We start from the raw sequence: 11,164 nt of genomic DNA on the forward strand, positions 1-11,164 counted from the left end.
CAGTGACAGAGACGCACTTTCATCAAGAAGGTAGTAAGAGAATAAAAGAGGGAGGGAGAGAGAGAGTGAGAGACAAACAAGGGAAGCCAAAGAAGAAAGACTCGGAGCTCCCTCTGCCCCCTCATATCTCTCTAGGGAATGAGAGAGTAGGGCATAAAATAGAGGGACGGAGGAAGAGAAGACTGTTGAATGTAGTTGAGCATCGCGTTCAGAGGTAATAACATCATATTTTAATTCTAATCAAAGAGATGGGGGGCGAGCAAGAAAAGGGCTTTTCCATTGGTTCTGCTTTTGAGATCAAATACCATCGGGGAATGCTTGAATTGGTAAAAAACTGAGAGTGGCAGCGAAGGAATGAGAGCGAGAGAAAGCGGAGGGTAGGGTAAGGCAGATGAAGGGGGAAAAAGAGAAAAACGCTAAGTTAATTAAGTGTCAGACTTCAGAAAGCTGCGAGGGGAACAAAAGCATAAGATAAAACAGAAAAATACAGCCAGCGCATTCATGCATGTTTGGCTTCTTTCTGCTGTTTCATACCTGGTCGCAGAGCACCCAGCAGCCAATGAGAGACTGTGATGGGACCGACACTGACACTCAGAGCAAAGCAGATCAGAGATTTCTGACATGGTGTCGACCCAGATTGATGGGAGGAAAATGAGGGGAGAGAGGACAGACATAGACAGACTTGCGCCGCTGCTTCAGAAAACACAGGTAAATGCTCTTGTTCTTTCATTCTGTCATGTACCACAGCTAACTTATTTAGCCATTCTTCACCGTCATTTTGAACGTCTTATTATTCACGTGTACACTGTTTAGAAGGATTGAACACCATTACAGTTTTGTTATGGATTCACACACAACTGCAAATACAAAAATTGGCACATTTTACTTTTTTTTTTTTTTTGGCTAAATCAATTGGTTTGTTGCATCAGCCAAATCCACCAGTAAATATTTTAAATAAATGCAATAGTGTCTTGGAAATTCACATGTCTAAAAAGCCTTGCATAGATTACTCAGGATAATAAGTTCAATATATAATCATAAAAAATGCTTTTTGCTACAAATCCATATTAAGTAAACTATTTTTTTGTTTACACTTGCAGTCTCAATGACTCATTCTGAAGCCACAAATTCCATCCAAAAGAGTTTCATTAAGATTACATTGTCATTAATGTGTTCATATATGCATGTTATTATCCATAATAGCAAATCATCAGCACTTAAAACTGATCAATCATCTTTTATTCTAAGAGAGGATATGAATCATTGTAAGACCTGTCAATTAGATCCACATACATGTCCTATTATTGATTAAAATGACGACGCTGTGACAGGTAAAATGTGTCTAATTGTAATTACTGTTCAACACATTCATCCATTCATTACTTTATACACTCTTAAAAATATAGGATCTTAATTGGCTTTGATGGTTTCATGGAGAACCTTTAACATCCATGGAAGCTTTCCACTGCACAAAGGCTTTTAATAATATAGATTATTCAAATATTCTTCACACTTAAAAAGTGGTTCTTTTAAGAACTGTTCACTGAAAGGTTCTGCTATGGCATCACTGCCAAAACTCCCTTTTGGAACCTTTATTTTTAAGAGTGCAACTGGAATCAATGTCTGTTTTTCAGATTGTATACCGAGGACATTCATCCTCCGATGTGCCCACAAGATATTTTTTAAGGTGTTCTGCTGTAAATAAGGTGTGTGGACCCAGTGTGCAGCACTAATCTTAGAGACGGGGGAGGGGAGCGATTCTCCACATACATACAAACCCCCCTCGCTGCCAATCAGAGAAAAAGACAGAGAGGCAGAAGGAGAGCAAGTGAAGGAACAGGGGAGACGGCAGAGAGACTGAAAAGAGGAAACAGCTCAAGCAGTTATCTTAGGTGGACAGAGAGGAAGAATTAAACACGAACACACACTGTCCAGCCACACGTTACAAGGCGCTCCAGCCAGCGGAGGCGGATAACCAGCCAGACGCCTCATATCTGCAGCTCCAGACCAAGAAGATTCCTCTCGAATTCTCTCCCGACTTCATCCTAAGATGGACCGCGAGCTTTAAGAGGAGAGACAGAAGAAGAGGGAAGTGCTTTGTAACTTCCTTGAAGGGGGTGAGAGTGTAAGGAGAGTGACAGAGAGAGAGAGAGAGCAGGGGAAATCTCCCCCTCGCCCTCTCTCGACCCAGATCACCGTCAGGCTGGCTGGCACAGCCATGGCCTTCACCTTTGCGGCCTTTTGCTACATGTTAACACTCGTGTTGTGCGCCGCCCTCATCTTCTTCGTCATCTGGCAGGTACGTCTGCAGTTTTACACTTTACTCAGTGAATGTGAATTTGTACGAGTTCCTGTTACCTGTAACACTGTCACACTTCCATTTCAATTGGTGTCGGGATCCATGCCATCGCCAAGTCTCTGACTGCATGAGTGTGAATGTGTGTGTATGTGTGAGTTCGTGCCAGTTTTTTGAACGCAGAGACTGGTGTGTGTCTGCCCAAGCTGTCTCCCCTGCCCTTAACAAGAGGCCTTATCCATGAGGTGAATACAAATCGCGGCAGTTATTAATAGAGCAGACATTCTGAGTCATGGATGATTAATGATTTACAGAACAAGTAGACGGATACAGAAAAAAAAAGGAAGTAGGAGGCGGGAATCTACCTGTGTGTATATACACACAAACACACACATACATACAGTCAATAATGTAAATGTAAATCACACAAAACCTTAAGAACGATTATATTATGGAAAAAATAAGAAATAATATTTTACTTAGAAAATTAAGCATATTTTTAGGACCATTATTTGAGATATTAAGCACATTCATTTTAATCACATATTTATTTGAATTTAGCAAATAAGCACATTTCCCCCCTTAATTCTCCATACAGTATAAATATATGTAATAATGTATATATAATGTATAAATAAATTTGTGCTTTAAAAATGTATTTATACATCACTGTACATCATGTACATACTTCCCTTTAACTTTGGAAGATTCAATTCTACAAAAAGTTTTATTACAGTGAGTAAGAAAATCAAAACAAAAAACTATATTACATTAATGACAATATAATGAGAATTACCATTGAAAACATAAAAAGCAACTTCTATATGCTTTTTGCAATGGAAATTCTAGGGGAAAATGTCATGAAAATTATTTTACAACAATATCAATATATTTTATATATTGCAAAAACAATGTATATTTAATGTATCGTGGGTCGTGGGGTCAAAAATGTAAAAAATATAAATTCATCAAAAAATATTTTTCTTTTCATTTTGAGGTGTAATGTGACTTAGACATGTTTTAGTGAGATTCACCAATGCACACAAACACAGAGAGCGAGAGCGCTGAAGAGGAAGAAGTCAACAGCTTATTTGAACTCTACTGGTTGTTCTGTGCCAGCCCACTGTCTGTAGAATCACAAATGAAATTTGCACAGTCGCCGCCAGAGACTTCAACATCATCTGTATTCTTCATATTAGAGGCGGCATTCTCACAAAAGGCAACAGCAGAAAAACACAATGGCCCTGAACTGTTTAAATCTGTCTGAAACACTAAAACACTAGAGAACAGAGGTTTCAACATCTAAAACACAAGCCCTGAATGCCAAACCAGAAGTCAGGGATATTTTCAGATCGGCATTAGACCGCAGACCTTACTTGTAAGACGTTCAAAAGGCCATTAAGAAACGGACTTGAAATGACTGAGCATTGACTAATGACAGGAGTGGGAGAGATTCTAAACATGAGTCATTTGGTGAGTGTGTGTGTGTAAATGCATGTGAGAAAAGGAGAGAGTATGGACACAGAGAGTGGGGGAGGCTTGAGTGTCTGCGTATGCCGGCGAGAAACCATGTTATTGAGAATGCTTATCAAACCGTAATTTGGTTCTGATACCCCATCCCCCTTTCTTCTCCTTCTCCCCCTATCTTTGTATGGCTCTCAGCCAATAAGAATGAGAACTCACTTCTATAGCAACCATGACGCCCGCTTAGGGGCTTGTTCTATCACCATGGCAACTGCATCTGTTTAAAGAGAACAAAGTGAGGGGATGGCAGGAGATATGGATCTATATGGGGAAAAGGAAGGAGGGGAGAACGTAGCTTGACGCTGTAGGAATGGCTAGAGAATGAGGAAAGTTAAAGATAAAAAGGGCCACAGAGGGTACAATCACCCTTCATCGTCTCAAACCTCTAAAATGTCCAGTGGTTTTGTTTAAATGCTCGTGTAACACAAATTCTCTTTGTCTCTTCTCAAGATTATTGCGTTTGATGAGCTGCGCACAGACTTCAAAAATCCCATCGATCAGAGCAACCCCACCAGAGCGGTAAGGCTTTTCTTAGATCACGATTCCTTTCACACAGCATAAACTACTCAGCATCAGTCTCACAACTGTGAACAGCAGGTTTCAGAGACACTGAAACGGCATACAGGCACATATGTGAACACATGCAGAAACATGCAATCTTATTGCGCTCTTCTGTTTTTCCTCAGAGGGAAAGAATATTAAACATCGAGAGAATCTGCAACCTCCTCCGAAGGGTGAGTGAAATTTTGGCAGATCAAGTCAAGTGTAAGCATATATAAAGTGGGGTGGACATGCAAGAGAAGCTAGCTATTTTTTTTTAAAACTTTATAATAGAGATGCACTGATTCTTGCAATTCTTGCCTATAGCCCTAAGGTATTCTGGCTGATACTCCTATTTTTTACTAAATAAATAAAAAATAAAACAATAAAAATTATTTTAAATGCTTCCGCTATATTCAGGCATTACAACATTATAATATACAGTATAAAAAATGGATGTTAATTTTAACAATTAATAACATTAACTGTGTTATTAAATTAAGTAAATAATTAGTTTATAAAGATCCTATGTATGCGTTAAATTTCCAATGTTAGCTGATAATGATAAATCCAAAGTTCTGGCATGAAACTCTAGATGGCGATGTCCGATAGGTCAAACTCAATCTGACATAATGACATCATCATCATCTGATTGGTTCTTTTTGCATCAGCAGCCAATGAGCTCGCTGCTCAACATTCAAATACTTCGCTAGTGCTTGCGGTAACAGTTGCAGCGTGCTTCAGATACCCTCCACCTTCCCCAGCTCCACCTGCATAGATCTGCTACGGGGTGATTCATGTATGCTATGTGGGTTATTTCATGTTATATGTGCAGCAGCAGTATTTCTTACTTGCTTACAGCAGCATGTTGTGGATGTATTGGCAGTAGCAAGTCTCCGTACTTGCTCTGCCGCAGCAGCAGCGAAGCACATCTATTCCACCAAGACCAAACACAATAATATTGTCATGTACATTACCGTGCCAATCCTTCCGAGAGCTGTCATGACAGAAATTATAAAAATCTAATATCGGCAATAACTAATAATAGCGCTGATGTATACACTCATTCAAAAGTTTTGGGTCAGTTTGGGGTTCTTTTTAGTAATTTAGTTTAGTAAATTAGTACTTCAGCTTTCTATTCATTAAAGAATCCTGGAAAAAAGTTTCATTATTTCCACAAATATATTATGTTTGTTGAACACCAAATTAGCATATTAAAATAATTTCTGAATGATCATGTGACACTGAAGACTGGAGTAATGGCCACTTCAGTTTTGCCATCAGAGGAATAAATTACATTATAATATATAATAAAATAGAAAAGTTATTTTATTTTACTGTATTTTAATCAAATAAATGCAGCCCTGATGAGAGTAAGAGACTTGTTTAAAAAACATTAAATCTTAGCCCAAACTTAGTGTATCATGCATCCATACTTTAATAGCTAGAAATGTCATGAAAATGCAATTTTATATATACTCTTAAGAGTATATTCAGAGCCCTATAGGGGTTGATTGGAAACCCTTGTGTTAACATTCTGTATCTCCCAAACAACCACAAAATAGTCTACTTCTGGTCTTCCTGAAAGTGGCATCACTGTATCTCTTTTAATTTCTCTTCCCCCTTTTCTTTTCTTGCTCTGTACTTGGAGGCACACTCATATCTTGCACACACAAAGAGTCAGAACTGAATGTGCAAAAGATGTCGAATATGTGAATTCATGCTTATAAACATGACGAGTACTTGAAACTGTTTTTTTCCCCAGCTGGTGGTTCCAGAGTATTCCATCCACGGGCTGTTCTGTCTGATGTTCATGTGTGCAGGGGAGTGGGTGACTCTGGGCCTTAACATCCCCCTGCTCCTCTATCACCTCTGGAGGTACAAACTGTCCCTCACTTACATGACATTTCAAAATGGGTCCCTGTTGCAATTCCCCCTCACTTTTTATCTCCCTCAGGTTTTTCCACCGTCCTGCAGATGGGTCTGAGGTTATGTATGATCCAGTGAGTGTGATGAATGCAGACATTCTGAATTACTGCCAAAAAGAGTCCTGGTGCAAGCTAGGCTTCTACCTTCTCTCCTTTTTCTACTATTTGTACAGGTAAACCCTCCTCATTCATATATCATCTACCCATTTAGATATCCTATGTTATGAGATCTTATGTTTGGATTTTATTGTTGGCATTACGATTACCTACTTCATCATCTGAGAGGAACAATGGACTTTAAGAAATGAAAGAAACGAAAAAATTCAGCAGCACAGCTGTTTTCATCATTTATAATAATAAGAAACGTTTCTTGAGCACAAAATCAGCATATTAAAATTATTTCTGAGGGATCACAAGACACTGAAGACTGACTTTGTCCTAGAATGTCTTTTCTTAATTAAGATGGTGAAAGTTTGTTTAGTATATCTCTCTTGATTCATTTCTCTCGATCTCTTTTGCAGTATGGTGTATGCTTTGGTCAGCTTCTAAGGGATCAAATGAAGGACAGATGATTGTGAAAGGAAGGAGAAAAACGACAGAATAAAGACCAAACTATGTCGCGCTCTCCTCTCCCTCATCCACAGACCTTGTTCAGCTCCTCCTCAGATCTCCTGGGTGGGGATGGACGATGGACAGATGTATAAAAAACTCAAGACAAGGAGGCATTTAAAGCTGTCAATGTAAAGCTGCCTCAGTTACTGCCATAAAAAAAAAAACAAGTGGAGATGTGGACCAAAAGAAAACGAGTGCAATAGAAAGAGAGAAATATGGTGAACAAAAGACTCAGGCAGTGTAGATGTTTTGTAACACCATTGATTTTCTCAAGGGCTGCTGAAAATTTCCGCTGCTCATAGCAACAAATGGTTCTTAATGTCTACGAAGAGACACGTAAAGTGCTACTGAGGCCATTACAGAACGTGTTACCTTGAATTTTAAATCAATAGACCGTGGACTTTGTCGCAACGTCTTTTTCTTCAGATAACTTATGTCAAAGTATTTAATAACTGCTAAGTATTTGCTATTTCAGTATTTGTGGTAGATAAATGTACCCTGTATGTAGAGGTACGATATAATAATTGATTAAATTCTGAATATATGGCCAGGGTAGTTCTATTAGTGTCCTTAAACAACCACACAAGAAGTATATTTTTACGTAAAATCTGATGGTGACGTTTACAAAGACATTTCAAAGCAAATCGACCAATGAGATAAGTATCACAAACCGGGGAAACTGTTTGAGCAGCATCACATCTGAGGACTGACACCCCATGTGCCGTATTCATCCATTATGGGCTGCGGTGAGGACGAGCGGTCAAGCAGAACGGCAGACTCTTAATTGCGACGGGCGTGCAGGACGGGCCGTACCGGAGGGAAGAGAGATCCGACCCCAACCTCTGCCGGAGTTCAAATACTCGATAGACTGTGACAAATCATAAAAGCACTTTTGGAATGCCAACAGATGAACTGTAGCAAACAACAGAGGAAGACTCATTTGCGTTGAGTGGGCTGATGTGCGTGAGACAGCCGGACACAGCGGACCATGATGCAGATGATGGAGACACTGGTGTCGGAAAAACGTTCGCCGATGATGATGCTTTGGACAACGGACTGATGATGACGGTCTCACATCGAATACAAACTTTTCAGGCAATCTTCTGTGTTGTTAGACTATATCCGACATTTAATGCCACTCTGTTCCGTGTATCATAAGGCCTCTCACCTGGAGTTCCTGTGTTGTGCTGTGTCCATCAGTCTGCTAAACAAGTAGATTAATGATTATTTACCTAAGCTGTGTGTAGTTCTGGCTTTGTAGATGAATAGATTGGCCGAACGTATCTCTCATGAGCCACTTCACCAGCTAGAACAGCTTTATATTCAACTTAAAAGCAAGCAATTTAATAATGACACAGTCTGAGTGCTTTTTGGCAACACTTCGAACTCCCGGGTCTTCTTTCCATCTTGGCTTTGACTTGATGTACCCTCAAAAATGTGAATATATATCCTGGACAATCGCAAATAGCACAGGAATGTGGGCCGAGAGACAGCTGACTGGGTCTTCGTTATAGACGTCATCACTGAGTGTCTTTTTGTGATTAATATTAGTTCACATGCAGTATCTACATTTAAGAATACCTGCATGATTATGTCTTTTATACATGATTCATTAAAGGGTTAGTTCACCCAAAAATGAAAATTCTGTCATTAATTACTCACCCTCGTGTTGTTCCAAACCCCATAGACAGCAAGGTAACTACCACGTTCAAGGTCCAGAAAAGTACCAAGATGATCGACAAAGTAGTCCGTGTGACATCAGTGGTTCAACTGTGATGTTACGAAGCTACGAGAATACATACTTTATTCCACATTTTCGTCTCTACTGCGTCACTTTGGACGCGCGTTCACGACAGTACCATGACGCGAGCATGTGGCGGAGCCGGCGCTGACCGAAAAATTTGTGTAGTAGTAGAGACGAAAATGTGGAATAAAGTCGTTATTTTTGTTTTCTTTGCGCAAAAAAGTATTCTCATAGCTTCGTAACTTTACAGTTGAACCACTGATGTCACACGGACTACTTTGTCGAATGTCGATCATCTTGGTACTTTTCTGGACCTTGAACGTGGTAGTTACCTTGCTGTCTATGGGAGGGTCAGAGAGCCCTCATATTTCATCAAAAATATCTTAAATTGTGTTCCAAAGATGAACGAAGGTCTTACGGATTTCGAACAACATGAGGGTGAGTAATTAATGACAGAATTTTCATTTTAATGTAAGCTATAGCACCTTTGGTAACTTTATGGTCTGTATTCAGTTGAATACAACCAAATATCTTATATACTCCAAAAGCAATTACACATGTTCTAATAAAACAATGTTGCCAAAAAAAAGTCTGTTTGTTGATTTGCATTTTGGGGTTGGAATTAACCTTGGAATTAATTAGCCTTTTATTCAGCAAGGATGCAATAAATTGATCAAAAGTAACAGCAAAGTCTTTTATAGTTTATAGTTTTACAAATATATATATATATATATTAAAGAACTGCTGCTATTTTGATGCTGTTCTATTCATCAAAGTATAGTGAAAAATATCTAAGACAATTTTTACAAAAATATAAGCAGCACTAATGTTTTCAACATTGATAATAATAAGAAATGTTTCTTTAGCAGCGAATCAGCATATTAGAATGATTTCTGAAGGATCGTGTGACACTGAAGATTGGAGTATGACTGATGAAAATTCAGCTTTACCATCACCATCACAGGAATAAAAGTTTAAAATATATTTAAAAAAAAACAGTTGTTTTAAATTGAAATAATATTTCACAATATTGTTGTCAAATAAATGTGGCCTTGGTGAGCATAAGAGACTCTCAAAAACATTCACAAATCTTGCCAATCCCAAAGTTCTGAGTGGTATAACTTGATCAACATGTTGCAATCTTTATAAATGTTGAAATGAGAGAGGGTATTTTTATGAAAAAAATAAGCTGGTCTGCAAAAGGAGGAAATTGAATTCCACCAAAAAAGAAATGAGTAAATTGAAAAGGGATGAAACTGTGATAAGAAGAAAAAAAAGATCAAGGCAAATGATGAAGGCCAAGAGATAGAGAAAGTTTATAAAGAATTTGAGCACATTCTTGCAAGTCTCAAGCAAAAGTAAATGTGAAAGAGTGATAATGAAAGGGAGAGACAGAAAAAGTGTGAGTGCATTGGAGCCAATAAGAGGCTAACACAGTTTGGTTGCCATGGAGACACAAAAAGAATGAAATGCATTTTATGTTAGGTTGTCTCTCTCTCTCGCTTGCTGAAAATCAAAACCAAAAAGCCTGTCCAAAATAGGTTTTCTGTCCATGGCCGCACAGCTGAAACATTTGCCAAAGCTTTGAAAAACAATTTGGTATGAAAATGGAGCAGGAAAATAGAACAGAGTAATAAATAAATAATATAAAAATTGCAGCAAAACCCCCAAATTGCTGTTTTGAAACATGAATTTTATCAAAGAGCAGCAGAGTGTAGTTTATGTGCAGCGCATGCAGAAACATGCATGTAATCACACACACACTCCATTGCCAAAGTCTATTTCTCTTTCTGCTCTCTCTCCCTCTCTCTTCACCTCTTGAGAGATGTTGCTATGGAAACTGGTTACAATTGATAAGTTTCAAACATGAGTGAGCCACAGACAAGCTGCTGGTACACACACACACACGTGTGCACACACACACACACACACAGTCTGAGACAGCTACACTTGTATGTAAATGGTTCTCTGTTTGAAGAGCTGCTTTTCAAATCACCAAGGTTTTCCATCTGAAGGAAATTAAATGTAGTAGGATCACCAATTTAACCCTTTCTTTATAGCATTTAAGATGCCTTTTGTCAATGATGAATCAACAGCAAATGGCATAATTTAGTCTGATGTCTAGAAAGCCTGTCGCTGCTGTTGAATGCATGAGAACATCTCCATAAATTGGAAGAGTCATTTCCACAATATGATGAAAAGAGTGACAGAACATTAAGAAGGACAGTGGGAGACATGAATTATGCATCGCTGCAAATCTCAGTACTGTGAACCTTATCAGAATTAAGATGAGGTTTAACGTTAGGGGGAAATACTTCAAATTAGAACAGTGGGGTGAGAACAATGATAAATGGGGTTGAGAGAATAAAGATACTTTGGAGATACTTTGGATACTAGACAAAAAGTCACCTGAGATGATCAGCACAAATAGGATCATGGACTTAGGTAGAATACACTTTCTGTGCTAATACACATACAGAGAGAGAGAGAGAGAGAGAGCGAGAGAGAGGGAGAGAGAGA

The 11,164-nt window shown here is 38.7% G+C and overlaps 1 protein-coding gene across 1 annotated transcript; it reads left to right on the plus strand.

Moving 5' to 3' along the window:
* Nucleotides 1–8,524, plus strand: LOC107720607 (protein cornichon homolog 2). Its single transcript, XM_016528334.1, has 8 exons — nt 1–214; nt 545–708; nt 1,635–2,299; nt 4,271–4,339; nt 4,507–4,554; nt 6,126–6,238; nt 6,318–6,461; nt 6,810–8,524. Exons 3-8 carry the CDS (start codon nt 2,219–2,221, stop codon nt 6,835–6,837), a joined length of 483 nt encoding a protein of 160 aa, XP_016383820.1. The 5' UTR covers nt 1–214; nt 545–708; nt 1,635–2,218; the 3' UTR covers nt 6,838–8,524.
* Nucleotides 8,525–11,164: the final 2,640 nt, after the last annotated feature.

Source organism: Sinocyclocheilus rhinocerous, unplaced genomic scaffold (genome assembly GCF_001515625.1).
Source record: "Sinocyclocheilus rhinocerous isolate Xijiao unplaced genomic scaffold, SAMN03320098_v1.1 scaffold603, whole genome shotgun sequence".
NCBI lineage: Eukaryota > Metazoa > Chordata > Actinopteri > Cypriniformes > Cyprinidae > Sinocyclocheilus > Sinocyclocheilus rhinocerous.

What these genes read in the sequence shown, in the direction of transcription:
- LOC107720607 (XM_016528334.1), top strand. Translation starts at nt 2,219, where the DNA reads ATGGCCTTCACCTTTGCGGCCTTTTGCTACATGTTAACACTCGTGTTG. An exon ending in AGAGCAACCCCACCAGAGCG is followed by an intron (nt 4,340 to 4,506) that starts GTAAGGCTTTTC and finishes GTTTTTCCTCAG; the next exon opens with AGGGAAAGAATATTAAACAT. An exon ending in TCTGCAACCTCCTCCGAAGG is followed by an intron (nt 4,555 to 6,125) that starts GTGAGTGAAATT and finishes TTTTTTCCCCAG; the next exon opens with CTGGTGGTTCCAGAGTATTC.